Genomic DNA, 18,634 nt, shown 5'->3' with positions numbered 1-18,634 from the left:
TTTGGGGCCTCACCTGTGTCACATGAAGGTTTCAGGCTTGGGGTCAGATTGGAGCTGTAGCCTCTGGCCTTCGCCAGAGCCACAGCCACTGGGGATCAGAGCTGAACCTATGACCTACATCACAGCTCATGGCCAAGCCAGATCCTTAACCCACTAAGCAAGGCCAAGGATTGAACCCACGTCCTCATGGATACTAGTCAGGCTTGTTACTGCTGAGCCACAACGGGAACTTCCTATATATTTTTATAATTACTAATGTATTAAAACTTCTGACCTCATTTCATCGTCTCCATTTACAGATTTATTTTTTTCTACCATGATGCTCATACCTAATATTTCCTGAATCCTTTTTATATCTTTTGTTCCTGTTTTATTTATTTATTCATTCATTTATTTATTTATTTGCTTTTTAGAGCCACACCCGCGGCATATGGAGGTCCCCAGGCTAGGGGTCTAATTGGAGCTACAGCTGCCAGCCTACACCACAGCCACAGCAACGTCAGATCCGAGCTGTGTCTGCCACCTACACCACAGCTCATGGCAACACCAGATCCTTAATCCACTGAGCGAGGCCAGGGATCGAACCACATCCTCATGGATCCTAGTCGAGTTCATTAACTGCTAAGTCATGAAGGGAATGCCTCCTGTTTTATATTTTATCTCTTCTTTATTATACTTATTTAAAATTCTTCATCTGCCTGCCCCAATATTTCTACTTTAGATGTTATATGTCACCCAGTGTGGTAGCCAGTGATCCCTGCCTCCTGGTATTCACATTGTGTGTAGTTCCCTTCCATGTGGTACTAGGGTTGGCCTGTGTGACCAAGAAAATACAATAAAAGTGATGGTATGTCACTTCTGAGGTTAAGTTATAACAGACATGGCAGCTCTCTCTTGGTCATGGTCTCTTGCCTGCCTGCTGGGACCACGCATTGTGAGAAGCTCCACGGAGAGTCTCAGCGGGTGAGAAACTGAGGCCTCCTGCCAACAGCTGACAATGTGACTGAAACCTCAGATGAGACCCGGAGCCAAAACTCCCTGGCTAAGGTGTTGTCACATTCCTGACTCTCAGAAACTGAGAACATAAATATGTGTTGCAGAGTTCCCACTGTGGATCGGCAGGTTAAGAACCCAACTAGTATCCATGAGGATGTGGGTTTGATCCCTGGCCCCACTCAGTGGGGTTAAGGACCGAGCATTTTGGTGAGCTGTGGTGTAGGTCGCAGACTCGGCTCGAATCTGGCGTTGCTGTGGCTGTGGTGTAGGCTGGCAGCTGTAGCTCCAATTGGACCCCTAACCTGGGAAACTCCATGTGCCACGGGTGTGGCCCTAAAAAGACAAAAAAAAATTGTTGCTTTAAGTTGCTAAGTTGGGGGGGGGGATTTGTTATATAGCGATGGATAACTAACACATCCAGTTTATTTTTCACTGGAGGTAATTATACTGCCCTGGTGTCCAGTTATTTTGGCAGTGAGCTTATATTCCCCTAATATGAGTGGCTATTCTGGCTGATAAAATGTGTGGAGGGAAGGCTGAAGGCCAGACTTGACTCTGTTCAGTCACCTGGAGTCCAAGGGGTAAAGGGAAGTGTGAGGAGATGAGCCAGAGGTTGGACAGTCCCAGGCACCACACAAGCAGGGCTCTCACCCCCCCACCCCGTCACACCACCCAACAATCCTGCTGGTAGGGTTTCATCTTTATTTATTGTATTTTGGGGGCCACAGCCACAGCATATGGAGGTTCCCAGGCTAGGGGTCGAATCCGAGCTGCAGCTGCCGGCCTACGTCACAGCCACAGCAATGCCAGATCCGAGCTGCATCTTCTACCTACACCACAGGTCATGGCAACGCTGGATCCCCGACCCACTGAGTGAGGCCAGGGATTGAACCCTCATCCTCATGGATACTAGTCGGCTTCATTACCACTGAGCCATGATGGGAACTCCGGGGTTTTGTCTTTAAACCCTAAGTGGGGGTCAGCTCCCAGGTGCTACCACCAGCCCTGGCATCTGGAGGGGGACAATGGAGGAGCGACTGCCTCTGATCCTTGTCCCCCAGACATCTGTACCAGTGGTTTGGATGATTTCTGCAGTGATGGGACAGGCAAGGCAACATGGAGCAGAGGTGACAGCCAGAACTTAAATCTCTAACCTATCCTGTATCTGCTGCTTCCAGCCACCCGCCACTCAAAACACGAGACAAGTTACAGCCAGCTTCCCTCTCCTGAGCAGTCTTCCTGGCTCTGCTGCAGTTTCTAGAATTCATGTTCCCTTCTGGGTGAGGTCTGCCATCTTGACAGGAACAAGAAGTCCCAAGAAACTCTGGGAACTAATAGAGACTTTTGTCCTTTCTCCCATTCACAGAAAGGTCTCCCTGTGGCCTTCAGAGGTCCCCAGCTGCCCATACACAGAATTGACTTGTCTGACCTCTCAAATGCCTGAGCTCATGAATCACAGAAAACACCCAGAGGGTGTCAGCTGCTTCCTGACACGGGGACATTTCAGGTCCTCAGAGGGCCAGAGCCCCCCATGTCTTGGATGGCCCCTGGGGGCCAGGGTCTCTGAGCCCCTTATCCGTACTTGCTAGATCCAGTCTCAGACCCTAGGCACAGAATGGTCTTGTCCTGCGCTTCTGGTGACTGAGCCCTCATCTGGGGAGTGGTCAGCTTCCGCTCCCGTACTGGGGTGTGCGATGGCAGCCTTTTAAGGGTTATCTCCAGATTTACAAGGCATTTCTTGGGAGGGACCGATGAGAGTACAGCTGCCTGATGCCCCTCACCTGGCAGCACTGCCTAACGCAGCAACTTCTGGCCAGAACCTGGCACAAGTGAGGCCATAGCTGGAAGGAGCCCAGTTACCTCACCCATTGTCTACCGCCTCCTTTGTGGAGGGACAGCCCCCGGCCCATGAGAGAAGCTGCCTTCTGAGAAGCTAAGTGGGGAAAAAAGGACCTTTGTTTGATCATTATCCTCCACATATGTAGGTGATTTCTCTTAGGGCCTGAGGTTTACCAGGGCTTGATTTGTTTTGTTTGTTCACAGTAGTGGGATGGAGAAGGCAAAGACATGGGTTTTGTTTTTTGTGTTTTTTGCTTTTTAGGGCCACACCCGCAGCATATGGAGGTTTCCAGGCTAGGGGTTGAATCAGAGCTACAGCTGCCGGTCTATGCCACAGCCACAGCCACGCCAGATCTGAGCTGTGTCTATGACCTATACCACAGCTCATGGCAACACCGGATCCTTAACCCACTGAGCGAGGCCAGGGATTGAACCCACGACCTCATGGTTCCTAAGTCGGATTCGTTTCCACTGTGCCACGATGGGAACTCTACATGGTTTCTATGGCTGAAATGGTTCAGACAGGTATCCGTGAGCTGGAAAACCAGTTTGGGGCTTGGGGCCCCAGGCATGGCAAGGTTACAGTCCCTTAAGCTGGCCCCAAGGCAAGTGACAAGAATGGGAATCTTAGAGCTCTGCCCAGGACCTCTAACATTCGTGTATAAGACTCACAGGGGGAGTTCCTGTCGTGGCGCAGTGGTTAACGAATCCGACTAGGAACCATGAGGTTGCGGGTTCGGTCCCTGCCCTTGCTCAGTGGGTTAACGATCCGGCGTTGCCATGAGCTGTGGTGTAGGTTGCAGACGCGGCTCGGATCCCGCGTTGCTGTGGCTCTGGCGTAGGCCGGTGGCTACAGCTCCAATTGGACCCCTAGCCTGGGAACCTCCATATGCCGCGGGAGCGGCCCAAGAAATAGCAACAACAACAACAACAACAAAAGACAAAAGACAAAAAAAAAAAAGACTCACAGGGAAGGGTCTGCATGCTAGAAATGGTGACAGGTGGCATGTTAGAGATAGCTGGCCCAATGTTTCTAAGCAGCCCACACCTCCCAGTCTTTGTAAGGCATCTGGCCCTTTCTGAGTCAGGGCCATCCCTCATTTAAGGGCCTGTCCTTAAAGCGTATATTCATACTCCAGGCCCTTCCAGGTAGACATACATACTACACAACAGCCTCAGGCCTCCTCGAACCTGTCCTTGACCTGGGCTCACCTTCTAGAACGGATGTCTCAGCATCCATTCTGCTGCCACTGGGGAAGCAGGAGGCGCCCTTCACTTGAAACGGGAAGTATGTCGGTTCCATCAGGTAAAGAGCCCCTGGGGACTCCGCGTACCACACAAACCAGGGAGGGGACAGAGAGACACACAGACCACAGGGACCTTCGTGTGTGCAAAGTACAATTGTTAAAAACAAAACAACAAGGACAGAAGGAGGAGGCCATGGCCTCCGTGGGGCTGTGCTGAGGCAGAGCCCCGCGCTCTCAGACCTGGGGAGAGAGGGCACTGAGCTCCCACAGGTCTAGGGCGGGCAGGCAGGGAGGCGTGGTCTCGTGGAGGCTCTCGTGGCCACAAACGGAGATCTGGTGGGGCTGATGGTGGACTGGAGGCAGCCTGATCAGGATGGGGCTGTGGCCTCGGCCCCCTCCTCCGAGTCCCACACCTCTGACTGCAGGTAATCAGCGAAGAGAGCCTTGGCCCGGCGGAGGACGCGCCCCAGGTGGTGTTTTCGCACCAGGCGGTCAAAGTGCATGGCCAGCTCGTTGTAATCCAGCCCGTTGCGCATGATGTGGTCGCGGTGCTCCAGCAGGATGGCCAGGCAGAGGAAGAGCATGAACGGGTTCCCTCGGCCAAACTCCTGCGGTGGGGGCAGGCCCAGGGGGGGTGGGGGGGGCAGGGACTTCCCAGGGTCTTGCGGGGAGCCCGCCTCTGGCATCAAGGGGGAGCCCGCAGCCGCGTCACCGGCAGGAGAGGCGTCCTGGGTGGATGGCGGAGACGAGGAGGATGGGGAGTCGGGGCGGGAAGAGGGGGAAAGCAGGGGGTCGGAGGAGTTCAGCAAGGGCTCAGAGAGAGACTTGGAGCTGATGAGGGCAGCGGGGTGGGGCAGCTGGACCAGGGCGTCCCTCCTGGGGCCCGTGTTATCCCTGAGTTGCTGGAGGTCGTCCAGGCTGGCTTGTCTCAGGAGACGCCCCCCGCCGCTGCCGCCGGGCCCCTGGCTGGTGGCGGCCAAGTGGTCAACGGCATCTTCAAAGGCACTGCCTCCCCCGCCGCCGGCGGGCCTCAGCATGTGCCTCTGCCGCACGGGCCGCCCCCTGTGGGCCCCGAAGCCGGTGTCTGCCCCCAGGCTGGGGGGACCAACGAGCTCTACCTCGTGCTCTGGTGGATCGGGGGGCAGCGAGCTCCAGGTGACCTCCAGCATGCGGAGGGCGTCGTCGAAGGCGAACTCGCGCTTGAGCTCCAGCAGCAGCCACCGGTAGCAGAAGAAGAGGTCGTCGGCGCCGGCTTCCTGCAAGTACTGGTAGAAGTCGGGGTCCGCGTGGCGCAGCAGCAGCTTGAGGTGCGCGAACTTGGTGGCCATGGCGCGGCCATCAGGGTGGAAGTTCGCGGCCAGGCGCTTCATGATGCCACAAAAGCAGACGAAGGCGTGGCCCTCGTGGTCCATGACGGCCAGGATGGGCGAGGCCAGGTCGCTCATGCCCTGGCAGTAGGACACCTGTGGGTGCGTGACGGCGTAGGTGGTGAGCAGGTCGTGCAGAGCCCGCAGGTGTGGGCCATCCTCGGGCCCCGCGTAGTAGGGGTGGGCCCGGTCGGTACGCAGCACGTCCTTGAGGACGGTGCTGCGGATGAACTCCAGGTCCTCGGGGCTCGCTCGCTGAGCCCACTCGCTCTTGAGCTGCTCATACTCGCGGCTCTTGCGTTTCATGTAGTCCATCCGCTCGCGGCCCGTCAGCCCGTCGGGATACACGTTCAGCAGGTACCGCCACACCACCTGGCCAGGGATGAAAGGAGGTGAGACTGAGGGTCCCTGGACCAGTTGCCCTACCCTGGCATGTTACCGCTCAGCCCCTCCGGCCTTGGGCCTCGGCCCTCCGCTGCTGACTCCTCGCCCCCTCCTGAAGGTGAGCCTGTTGCCCTAGACTAGTTCCATGCCACCCCATGATGAGGGGGCCGGCCGCAGGTGTCTCTTGAGCTATTTGGTGTTTTTTTTTTTAAAGTTTTACTGAAGTATAGTCAAAAAAAAAAAAAAAGGGAAAAAATGGGAGTTCTCGTCATGGCTCAGTGGTTAACGAATCCGATGAGGAACCATGAGGTTGCAGGTTCGATCCCTGGCCTTGCTCCATGGGTGAAGGATCCGGCGTTGCCGGGAGCTGTGGTGTAGGTCACAGACACAGCTTGGATTCTGCATTGCTGTGGCTTTGGCAGAGGCCAGCGGCTACAGCTCCGATTCGACCCCTAGCCTGGGAACCTCCATATGCTACCAGAACAGCCCTAGAAAAAGCAAAAAAAAAAAAATTAATTAAATAAATTTAAAAAATAATTTACAAGGTTGTGATGATTTCTGCTGTACAACAAAGTGACCCAGTCACACACATACACACATCCATTCTCTCTCGGATTCTTTCCCCACACAGATGATCACAGAATACTGAGTAGAGTTGCCTGTGCTCTACAGCACGTCCCCGTGGGCCACCATTCCATATACCTCAGCGTGCACAGGCCCGTCCCAAACCCCCAGTCCATCCCTCCCACCACCCCTCCACTGCCACCTCTTGAGCGCTTTGTGACTGCGGGAGCGAAGGAACCAATGAGTGGCCAAGAAGGCTCACCTTTCGCAGGGAGGGCTCAACGCCACCGTGATAGATCCGCAGGCGCAGCTCCTCAGGGCGGGAGAGCTGGCCCTCGTGGTTCAGGTACGTGTGAAACTCCGCATCGCTCAAGGGGGGCTTGAAGGGCTTCACGTCTTCCCCGTATGACCAGCTCAGCACCTGCTGGACCTTAGACAAGGTGCGGCCCACCTGTAAGGGAAGGAGGCCGGGAAGCCACTGGTCAACTGGGGCCAGGGGCAGGGGCCAACCGGCATGCTTGGAATCTGGGGTACCAAGGGGGCCCTGCCCTCCAACCGCGGCTGGGCCCCAGGGCTCCGTGAAACCACCTGAGAGAGGATGGACTGTGTGAAGGGCAGGGCAGCTGTCGTCAGCGAGGACCGTTTCTCAGCTAGCAGCACATCGGAGCCAATGACATCCTTGGGGCTGATTATGTCCCAGTCTTCCAGCAGCGGGCCTAGGCGCACAGAATGACAGGGATGAGACCCCCCAGACCTCAGGGCCGGATTCCTCTCCCACTAAAGCCAGGCCACCCATAGGGCAATGAGCCACTCCCCTACTCCCTTCCCATGTCACCCAAATTATGCAGAATGTCAACCCATGACTAATCCTCTTGCGGGAACTGTTTCACAGAACGGCTGGGTAGACTCTCACAGCATGAGTCCATTGATATAAAATAATAGTTATTGAGTACTTACTATGTGCCAGGAGAGATCACAGAGCTTAATGTCAGTATAAACAAGAGGAACAAGGAGTTCCCACCATGGCTCAGCAGGTTAAGAACCTAGCTAGGAGCCATGAGGATGCGGGTTTGGTCCCTGGCCTCACTCAGTGGGTTAAGGATCTGTCATTGCCATGAGCCGTGGTGTAGGTCGCAGACATGGCTCGGATCTTGCGTTGCCGAGACTGTGGCGTAGGCCGGCGGCTACAGCTCCAATTGGACCCCTGGCCTGGGAACTTCCATATGCTGTGGGTGTGGCCCTAAAAAGACAAAAAATAAAAAAATTGAAATTAAAAAAGGCAAGGATGAACTAACAAATAGCACATACCATGCCCGGGACTCCCCCAACTCTGTTCACCTGCTGGTTAAATGCTCACATTCTGAGAATGAAGACAGGCTCTTGCCAGCTTCCAAAAACAAAGAACGGGCTGCTCACAGCTGCAAAGTTGTGAAAGGTTGAAAAACTGGCGATGGGCTCTGGAAGCCAGACACTGGCTCACAGCACACATGGGGCACTGAAGAAAGGCTTGAGATCTAAGGGCCCCACACCCAGCCAAGCCTGCATGCATCCACCACAGCCAAAGCAAGATTTTTCTCATCATTAAGAGTCCATCTAACCCATGCCCCTTATTGGAAGAAAACAGAGAAGTTCGCTACCCAATGACAGCTGAATGACTATAGGGCTCAAGTTGGGGGAGGCAAAAGGAAGGGTAAATGGTGACAGGCCACAGTTTTTGTTTTCTGTCTTTTGTCTTTTTAGGGCTGCACCCATAGCTTACAGGGTCCCCAGGCTAAGGGTCGAATCAGAGCTGTAGCTGCCAGCCTATGCCACAGGCACAGCACTGTGGGATCCGAGCCACATCTGAGACCTACACCACAGCTCATGGCAACAGCAACGCCGAATCCTTAACCCACTGAGTGAGGCCAGGGATCGAACCCTCATCCTCATGGATACTAGTCGGGTTTTTTAACCACTGAGCCATGACAGGAACTCCAGGCCACAAGTTTCTAATGTTTACAGTTAAACAGGAGTTCCCATTGTAGCTCAGAGGTTAAGAATCCAATTAATGGAGTTCCCGTCGTGGCTCAGTGGTTAACAAATCCGACTAGGAACCATGAGGTTGCGGGTTTGATCCCTGGCCTCGTTCAGTGGGTTAAGGATCTGGTGTTGCCGTGAGCTGTGGTGTAGGTCGCAGACGCAACTCGGATCTGGTGTTACTGTGGTTCTGGTGTAGGCTAGCAGCTACAGCTCCGATTGGACCCCTCGCCTGGGAACCTCCATATGCCTCGGGTGCGGCCCTAGAAAAGGCAAAAAGACAAAAAAAAAAAAAAGAATCCAATTAGTATCTGTGAGGACACGGATTCAATCCCTGGCCTCTCTCAGTGGGTTAAGGATCTGGCATTGTTGCTGTAGTGAAGTACTCAGATGAAGCTCGGACCTGGCATTGCTGTGGCTGTGGCGTAGGCCCCGATTTGACCCCTAGCCTGGGAACTTCCATATGCTGCAAGTGCAGCTCTAAAAAGATATATGTGTGTATATACACACACAGATACACACACACAGTTAAACATAAAATAACAAAGATCTGGACTTTGTTTTTTGCCTGTGCCTGCAAGATATAAAAATTCCCAGGCCAGGGACTGAACCCGTGCCACGGCAGCAGCCCAGGCTGCTACAAGGACAATCCTAGATCCCTAACCCACTGAGCCACTAGGGAACTCATGGGAGTTTGTAACTCAAGTGTTACATTGGAATCCCTGAAACATAAGCCATTTACTCTAATGAAAAAATAATGATAATCTGGAATTGAAAAAAAAATTACTGTTTAAGCAAAGCCCAGAAATTAAGGGTTAGGAATCAGAGGAAGAATGAGAATTAGAAGTATTCCTGGAGTTCTCTGGTGGCCTAGTGGTTAAGGACTCAGTATTGTCACTGATGCGGCTCTGGTTACTACTGTGGTACAGGTTTGATCCCTGGCCCAGTAACTTTGCATGCTATGGATACAGCCAAAAAAAAAAAAAAAAAAAGTCAGAGTTCCCATCGTGGCTCAATGGTAATGAACCTGACTAGTATCCATGAGGATGCAGGTTCGATCTCTGTCCTCACTCAGTGGGCTAAGGATCTGCCATTGCCATGATCTGTGGTGTAGGTCGCAGATGTGGCTCAAATCCCGAGTTGCTGTGGCTGTGGTGTAGGCTGGCAGCTACAGCTCCAATTCTACCACTAGCCTGGGAACTTTCATATGCCATGGGTGCGGCCCTAAAAAGACCAAAAACAAAACAAAAGCCAAAAAAAAAAAAAAAAATGGGAAGTGTTCCAAAGCTTCCATTTCATGACAGAAACTGGATGGAAAAGTGGTCAAAAGATTTCACTGTTGATTGTGTAAGAATGCATAAAAATCCAGCCATGGACTTTTTATGAGAGACATACCTAAAACTAGGTGACAAAGAAAGCTTAAAAATTGGGAGTTCCCTTGCAGTGCAGCAGGTTAAGGATCCGGCATTGTCCCTGCAGTGGCTCTGGTCATGGTTGTGGCACACGTTGGATCCCTGGGCCGGAAACTTCTGCATGCTTTGGGCATGGCCAAAAAAAAGAAAAAAAAAGAAAAAAAAAGAAAAGGAAGAAGAAAGGTTAAAAACTGAAGAAACCTGAAGGTATCCCTGGCAAACACAAAGAACCAGAAAGCAAGAGCAGCCACATGAAAGTCAGAAAAAGCACTGCTCAAGGCCAAAAACATCATGGGAAAAGAGAGACATTCTATATTGATTTTAAAAAGAAAGAACCTATTAATAAATTGGGCAAAGGATTTCTACAAGCACAAGCTCATCTAGTGGCAAAACTGGATATGAACTGACATGAGACTATATATAGTCTTTATATAACCCACTAAGTGTGAATATGCACACATTTCCCTGAAGAAACATCCAAGTGCTTCCTTATGCCCCAGGCCTTGCTCACAGTATCACATAATATATGCTCTACATACTATATTGCATAAAACCTCCAAAGCTCCCAGACACTAAATTACACAGATTCTATGCAATGCCAATCAGAAATGTAATGACGTTTCTCTTGGAACTGGATTAAATTATTTTAAGGTTCGTATGAAGGAACCTTAAGAATAGTTAAGAAGGAGTTCCCGTTGTGGCTCAGTGGTTAACGAATCCAACTAGGAACCATGAGGTTGCAGGTTCGGTCCCTGGCCTCCCTCAGTGGGTTAAGGATCCAGTGTTGCCGTGAGCTGTGGTATAGGTTGCAGACGCGGCTCGGATCCTGTGTTGCTGTGGCTCTGATGTAGGCCAGCGGCTACACCTCTGATTCGACCCCTAGCCTGGGAACCTCCATATGCTGTGGGAGTGGCCCTAGAAAAGACCCCCAAAAAAAAAAAAAAAAGAATAGTTAAGAAGAGCCAAAAAAAAAAAAAAATAGTGGGAGGAAGGCAATGCTTGCTTTATTAAGCTGTATCACAAAACCACTGTGATAAAAATATGGTGTCAGCACTAGCATCAGACAGGGCCAATTGGTGGAATGCAATAGAAAGCCCAGAAATAAATCTGAGTACATGAGGGAACTCAGTACATGACAACAGTGGCATTTCATATCAGTGTGTGAAAGGTTTCTATTTAATAAATGATGCTGGCATTTAACTATTTATCTGGATTTTTTTTCCCTGCTTTTTAGGGCCGCACCTATGGCATATGGACGTTCCCAGGCTAGGGGTTGAATCGGAGCTGCAGCTGCCAGCCTAAGCCACAGATGTAGCAATGCCAGATCCAAGCTGCATCTGCGACCTAGACCACAGCTCATGGCAATGCTGGGTCCTTTAACACACTGAGCGAGGCCAGGGATTGAACTTGCATCCTCATGGATACTAGTTGGGTTCATAATCCGCTGAATCACAATGGGAACTCCAATGAATAAGTATTATGTGTGCAGAATGGCTCCAACTGTTCAACACGTGTTAGCTGTTTACATGTTACTATGACATCAATAAAATGCCTCAAGCATCCCAAACAGGCAGTGTGAGTCCCCCTAAGGCTGGGAACCATGTCTTCCACTCCACAACTTTTTTCCTTCTTTTTAGGGCCACACCTGCGGCATATGGAAGTCTGGGCTGTGGTTTGAATCACTACAGCTGAAGCTGATGCCACGGCCACAGCAGTGCCAGATCCAAGGCTCATCCTCAACCTATGCTGCAGCTCATGGCAATGCTGGAACCTTAACTCACTGAGCAGGGCCGGGGGTGAAACCCACATTGTCACGGACACCAGTCGGGTTCTTAACCTGCTGAGCCACAATGGGAACTCCCCACAACTTTTATTTTAGAAATATCTCTAATCAGGAGTTCCTGTCGTGGCTCAGTGGTGAAGGAATCCGATTAGGCTCCATGAGATTGTGGGAAACTCCATATGCTGCAGGTGCGGCCCTGGAAAAGACAAAAAGACAAAAAAAAAGAAAAAAGAAAAGAAATATATATATATTTTTTCTTTTTTCTTTTTTTTTTTGTCTTTTCTAGGGCCACACCCGCAGCATATGGAGGTACCCAGGCGAGGGGTCTAATTGGAGCCATAGCTGCCGGCCTGCAACAGAGCCACAGCAACAAGGGATTCTGACCACGTCTGCGACCTACACCACAGCTCGCAGCAACACCAGATCCTTAACCCACTGAGCAAGGCCAGGGATCGAACCCGCAACCTCATGGTTCCTCATCGGATTCGTTAACCACTGCGCCACAACGGGAACTCCTATATATATTTCTAATCTACGAAATTAAAAAGATGAATACCTTGACTATCCATACATCCTTCACCTGGCTCTCCTAACTGTTCAGGTTTTGGGCATGTTTGCTTCATCTGGCTCTCTCCATATATGTACCCTTTTTTGGTGAATTTTTTGCTGATATTGTGACACTTTACTCCTTAATACTTAACTGTCTTTTTCCAGAGAACAAGAATATTTTCTTTTAATAACCATGATACCATTACCATACTTAGGAAATTTAATGCCAATGCAGTATTATTATCTAATAGTATGCTCCATAATCAATGTTTTTTATCTTTTTTGTCTTATTTTTTTAGGCCCGAACCCACGGCATACGGAGGTTCCCAGGCTAGGGGTTGAATTGGAGCTACAGCTGCCGGCCTACGCCACAGCCACACCAACTTGGGATCCGAGCCGTGTCTGCGACCTATAACACGGCTCACGGCAACATCGGATCCTTGACGCACTGAGCGAGGCCAGGGATCACACCCACAACCTCATAGCTCCTAGTCAGATTTGTTTCTGCTGCGCCATGATGGGAACTCCATAACCACAATTTTGGGACTATCCTAATTTATCTATGGGCTCCCAGGGGCCAGTACAGGTAAGAGTAGGGGAACAGGAGTTCCCATTGTGGCTCAGTGGTTAACAGACTTGACTAGGATCCATGAGGATGCGGGTTCGATCCCTGGCCTTGCTCAGTGGCTTAAGGATCTGGTGTTGCCGTGAGCTGTGGTGTAGGTAGCAGAGGCAGCTCGGATCCCGAGTGGCTGTGGCTATGGTGTAGGCTGGCAGCTACAGCTCCAATTCGACCCCTGGCCTGGGAACCTCCATGTGCTGCAGGAGCAGCCCTAAAAAAATGAAAGACAAAAAACAAACAAACAAACAAAAAGAGTAGGGAACAGATATGAGAAGACTGCAAGTGGCCAGAGCTCAAAGAAATAAACACATGAACATGACTGCAGGATGAGTGAATGAATAAATACCATTATCATCACTATCATCAGCATTATCATAGTTATGTATTATTATAACTGAAACATGTAATACTACAGCTCTAATGTTATACTGCAATAAACCATTATAACATATATTTCTAGATTGTATGCTATAACAAATACAACCTGATCATTACTGTGATTAGAGCTAATACTTTTTTTTTTTGTCTTTTTGCCATTTCTAGGGCCACTCCCGTGGCATATGGAGGTTCCCATGCTAGGGGTCTAATCGGAGCTGTAGCCACCAGCCTACTCCAGAGCCACAGCCACGCAGGATCCGAGCCACGTCTGCCACCTACACCACAGCTCACGGCAATACCAGATCCTTAACCCACTGAGCGAGGCCAGGGATCGAACCCGCAACCTCATGGTTCCTCGTCGGATTGGTTAGCCACTGAGCCACGACAGGAACTCCCAGAGCTAATACTTTTTGAGCATTCACTATGCAGCCATGCACAGTTCCAGGCATTTTTGCATGAATTTCCCTGTTTAATCCTCCTGATGGTCTTAAGATACCATTATCTCTACTTTACAGGGAAGGAAATGAAGGCCCAGGAGCCAAGGCAGGATTTGGATCCAGGACACCTTGCTCGCTAGCCCCCTGTGCCAGAAATGTATCGTGAAGGGTGGACTCATCCTATGGGGAAAGGGGGCGGGAATCCCAGCAGGGCCCTGGGGCACCAGTTACTCACTATCCTCAGTGGGCCGAATATCCACGCGCAGATGCAGGTAAGGTTTGGAGGCAGTGGCGAAGGCCGTGCTGAGGTCCCAGTCAGACAGCAGTGAGAGGTAAGCTTCCTGCCCCAGCCGATCGCGGCCCAGGTAGCTGATACCAAAGTTCTTCTTTCTGCACAGAGGAGAGGTGGCAGCTTTCAGTGGAGTCCTCAGGGACAGTTTAGGAAAAAATCAGGGGAAGACAGATTTTTTTTTTTTTGGCTATGTCGGTGGCATGTGCAAGTTCCCAGTCCAGGGATCGAACCTACGCCACAGCAGTAACCAGAGCCACAGCAATAACAACGCCAGGTCTTTAATCCACCGAGCCAGGGACTCTAGACAGATGGTTTTGAAAACAAATTCTTGGGAGTTCCCATTGTGGCTCAGCAGTAACGAACCCAACTAGTATCCGTGATGAAGTGGGATTGATCCCTGGTCCCACTCAGTGGGTTAAGGATCTGGTGTTCCTGTGAGCTGTGGCGTAGGTCACAGGTGTAGCTCAGAGTCTGCATTGCTGTGGCTGCGGCGTAGGCCAGCAGCTGTAGCTCTGATTCGACCCCTAGCCTGGGAACCTCCATAGGCTGCATGTGCGGCCCTAAAAAAAGAAAGAAAGAAAGAAAACCATTTCCTACTATGTGCTGGGTACTACACCAAGGATTTCAGGCAGCCTGAGGTCAGATCATTTATTTCCACTTTTTCACAAACACAGAAACAGATACACACCTGCCAGTATCTGGAGAGCACGTTGGAAACTGATAACATGGTCCCCTCTAGAAAGGGTAACAGAGTAGTTAAGGGATAGAAGTGGGAAGAAAGCTGCCTTGTGCATAAAAAAATAAAGCAATCTTTGCGTTTGTTATTTTTCACAACAAAAAAAATACTTATGCCAAAAAAGTCGAATAACAGCTAAGAATTTGGTTTTCAGTTACCCCTGTGCATCTACGCAAAGAAGTACATTGTGTGATGGAGTTCCCGTTGTGGCTCAGTGGTAACGAACTCGGCCAGTATCCATGAGAATGTGGGTTCGATCTCTGGCCCCACTCAGTGGGTTAAGGATCCGGCGGTGCTGTGAGCTTTGGAGTAGGTCTCAGATGTGGCTCAGATCCAGCATTGCTGTGGCTGTGGCGAAGGCCGGATGCTACAGCTCCAATTTGACTGCTAGCCTGGGAATTTCCATATGCCGCAGGTGTGGCCCTAAAAAAAAAAAAAAAAAAAAGTATGTTGTGTAATAACTCTTGTAACCATGGAAACATCCTAACTACCTACCACCTTTGTGCTCTTTTGAGTGTGTTACCATGTGCGTATATTCCTCCAAAATAACAAAAATGAAAATAACCATCACACCTGCCCCCCAAGAGACATCAATTTTCATGTATCAGGTTGGCAAATTTTCCAGTGTCTTCTAGTAACTAGTGTTGGTGAGGGTGTGAGGGAATTTTATATGCTGCTGGTGAGACCATAGATTGGTAATACCTATTTGGAGAGCATTTTGGAAACATGTGTTGAAATTTTAAAAAGCATACACTATTTAACTCAACCATATCACCGCTAGGAATTTATCCTATGGCTAGATTTCCCCAGATGTTCTGAGATATGCATGTAGCTGTTTGTTCACTGTGGGGTTATTTATAATGAAACAAATAAACAAACCCAAAACCCTGCCAAACAACACCAAAAAGCCAAAGCACCACTGTCGAGGTGAGTGGCCCATCAGTTTTCCCCAGCATCCTGTGACTCACCCATTCAAGTCAAAGGCTCGGATGAGGATGTGCTGTAACACATCAAGCGAGGTGATCTGGGGGTCAACAGCAAAAGAGCGAAACTCGGGTGGCAGGAAGCTCTCACATTTCTGGGGAGAGAAGACACAGGGTAGGTCATCAGGGGTCACACCACCACGCTGAAATGGAGTGAGCGGCAGAAGGCCAAATCTAGGGGGGAGTCCTGGGCCATGGGGAGGATTTTGGTTTTTAATTTTGGGGGGAGTTCCCGTTGTGGCTCAGTGGGTTAAGAGCCTGACTAATATCCATGAGGATACAAGTTCTCAGTGGGTTAGGAATCCAGCACTACTGAGAGCTGCAGTGCAGGTCTCGGATGTGGGTCAGATCTGGCGCTGCTACGTCTACGGTATAGGTCAGCAGCTGCGGCTCCACTGACCCCTAGCCTGGGAACTTCCATATGCCGTAGGTACAGCCCTAAAAAGACAACAAAAAATATTTTTTAAGATAAATTTTTTGGGAGTTCCCGTCGTGGCGCAGTGGTTAACGAATCCGACTAGGAACCATGAGGTTGTGGGTTCGGTCCCTGCCCTTGCTCAGTGGGTTAACGATCCGGCGTTGCCGTGAGCTGTGGTGTAGGTTGCAGACGTGGCTCAGATCCTGCGTTGCTGTGGCTCTGGCGTAGGCCGGTGGCTGCAGCTCCGATTCGACCCCTAGCCTGGGAACCTCCATATGCCGCGGGAGCGGCCCAAGAAATTGCAACAACAACAACAATTACAACAACAAAAGACAAAAAATAAATAAATAAATAAATAAATAAATAAATTTTTTGGCTATGCCCACGGCATGGGGAAGTTCCTGGCCCAGGGGTCGAACCCACACCACAGTAGCAACCTGAGCCACAGCAAAGACAACACTGGGTCCCAAACCATTAAGCCACCTGGCACTCCTGGGAAGACTTTGGGTTTTTGCTCTGAGAGAGGAGGGGGCCTTGGGAGGGTTCTGAGCAGAGGAGGGATGTGCTCTGATTTAGGATTTAATAGGATCCTTTGGATGCTCTATGAAGAACAGACTGTGGAGGACAAAGGAGAAAGCAGGGGTCCAGTGAGGAGGAGGCTACTGGAATAGTCCAGGCATCCAATCCTTCTATATCCCCTCAACAATGGCTGCCAGGATCACCATGTCCAGTCTGGCCCTTATTAAACCAGTCCTCCATGTTGCAACCCATCAAGCACATCTATCTAACAACACTCCCCTGCTTAAATCTCTTCAAAGGGAACCTCAGGGTCCCCAACAGGTAGGCCTATAGGACCCCAACCAGCCTCTCTCCAATCAGCTTGTTTGAACCTTACACTCTGGTACTACCAAACTCCTGGAAGTTGCTCTGAACACATTCTGGCTCCAGGCCCTTGAGGATGCTGATCCCCCTGTCTGGAAAGTCCTTCCCACTTTCTTCAAGTGGCTCACTCACAGCTCCGGCCTCACCTATTTTCTGAACTCCCCAGCCTCTACCTACACGCTTCCTCTACTGTACCGAAGTGATCTGTGTACTTCTCTCCAGAATCTACTACCCTCTTCTCACCACCACCAGTGCCACCAACCCGGATGGTTGGTCGAAGCCACCAACACTGCTTGCTGCAACTGTTACAACTCCTGCAACAGTTTTCTTACTCCAGAGTACCCACCCCAGGCCCTTCACAATCTGCCCCTCTCTGATTCACCTCCCTCTCAGGACTCTAGCAATACAGGAACCTAAAGGAACATGCCAAAGCTTATCCCCCACCTCCCAGCCTTTGCCAGTGCTGTTCCCTCTGCTTAGAACACGCTTCCTTATTGACCTGCACATGGCTGACTCCTTTTTATTAGGGTCTCTGCTCCTTCCATACCTCTCTGCGGATTTCCCTATACAACCTTGGCTAAAGTGACTCCCTAGTTCAGAACCTTTTTCTTATGTCCCCATGACATTCACCAGTGTCTGAGGCATCTCATTTATTTGGCTGTTTGTCTCCCGACGAGTGTGTTCGCTCATCCAGGGTGGGGACCTGCCAAAAACTGCACTCTCCAAACATATGGTAACCGATTTCAGCGCCTGCTTTTCAGACAGCAACAGACTCCCTCATTCCTCAGGGCCCCGCTCAACAATTAAGGCCCCTCCTCCAACCCTATAGCCCCTCCTCTCTCCCCGCAATCTCCACCTATCCATTCCAGACGCTCCTATCCCTCCCTTTCCAGACCCCACGCCCCATTCCCTGCCCCCGCATTCAGGGGGCAGCCCCCCCAACCCCCTACTCACGCCATCATCACTCTGCCCTCAAGCCTCGCCCCTCACGTAACACCCCAAATCTCGGGTCCCGCCCTCCACCCTAGAACAGCCATCGCCTTCCCCTCCCCCGGGAGCCCCGGGCGGGTGGGCCGACCCGCCGACAGCCTCACCTTGACTCGGACCCGCACCACCTCTCGCTCCTCCTCTTCAGCCGCCGCCGCCTGGGCTCCCCCACCAGGCGGGGGCGCTCCGGAGCCAGCCAAGTCCGGGGATCCAGTGGCCGTCGCCATGCCGCCGCCACCCTCCTAGGGTGACAGTTGACCGTTGCCCCCTACCCTTGCGCGCACCCCAGAGTGCGGGCGCCCGCGGCCCCACCTTGCGCCTGGGCGCAGGCGCAGAGGGCGCCGCGCGACCCTGCCCCCCCCTCCCACCTGGCACAGGGTGGAGGTCGCCTCTGCGCGTGCGCAGAGTGTGCTGTGGCCAAGAGCCCCGCCCCACGTAGCCGGGCATTTTGCTTCACTTTAGCCAGTGTGCAGGCCCCTAGTGAGGCCCCGCCTCCCCTCGTCCCAGGTTTGGGTCTTTGGGCAGTTTGCTTCCGGATGCACCTAGGTGTGTGTTAAAGTGATGACCTATTTGGGCGAGAGAAGTGGGCTGGGGAAAGGAAGTTGCTGCGCGATGACCTCAAGGCCCCACACCCCGCCCCAAGTCGCCTCCAATCTCGGCATACAGATGATGTCATCTGTTTCAAATGCCTATGGATCTTACCTCAGATGAATCCGCTGAACAGAAGAATAAACCTTTTTCC

General features: G+C 51.3%; 1 protein-coding gene across 1 annotated transcript; it reads right to left on the bottom strand.

The window, feature by feature from the left end:
- Positions 1-4,216: 4,216 nt before the first annotated feature.
- Positions 4,217-18,246, bottom strand: TBC1D25 (TBC1 domain family member 25). The gene is made up of 6 exons (XM_047765316.1): positions 18,000-18,246; positions 15,591-15,700; positions 13,830-13,984; positions 6,986-7,113; positions 6,660-6,848; positions 4,217-5,821 (listed from the first exon to the last, which is right to left on the bottom strand). Exons 1-6 carry the CDS (start codon positions 18,117-18,119, stop codon positions 4,451-4,453), a joined length of 2,073 nt encoding a protein of 690 aa, XP_047621272.1. The 5' UTR covers positions 18,120-18,246; the 3' UTR covers positions 4,217-4,450.
- Between the last annotated feature and the right edge of the window lie 388 nt (positions 18,247-18,634).

Source organism: Phacochoerus africanus, chromosome X (assembly GCF_016906955.1).
Source record: "Phacochoerus africanus isolate WHEZ1 chromosome X, ROS_Pafr_v1, whole genome shotgun sequence".
Lineage (NCBI taxonomy): Eukaryota > Metazoa > Chordata > Mammalia > Artiodactyla > Suidae > Phacochoerus > Phacochoerus africanus.
This window is presented reverse-complemented; position numbering and strand designations above follow the sequence as displayed.

Excerpts from the sequence above, each read along its gene's own strand:
- TBC1D25 (XM_047765316.1), bottom strand. The coding sequence starts at position 18,119 with ATGGCGACGGCCACTGGATCCCCGGACTTGGCTGGCTCCGGAGCGCCC. Across the intron at positions 15,701-17,999 it reads TGGTGCGGGTCCGAGTCAAG|AAATGTGAGAGCTTCCTGCC; the intron begins GTGAGGCTGTCG and ends TTCTCTCCCCAG. Across the intron at positions 5,822-6,659 it reads TTGAGCCCTCCCTGCGAAAG|GTGGTGTGGCGGTACCTGCT; the intron begins GTGAGCCTTCTT and ends ATCCCTGGCCAG.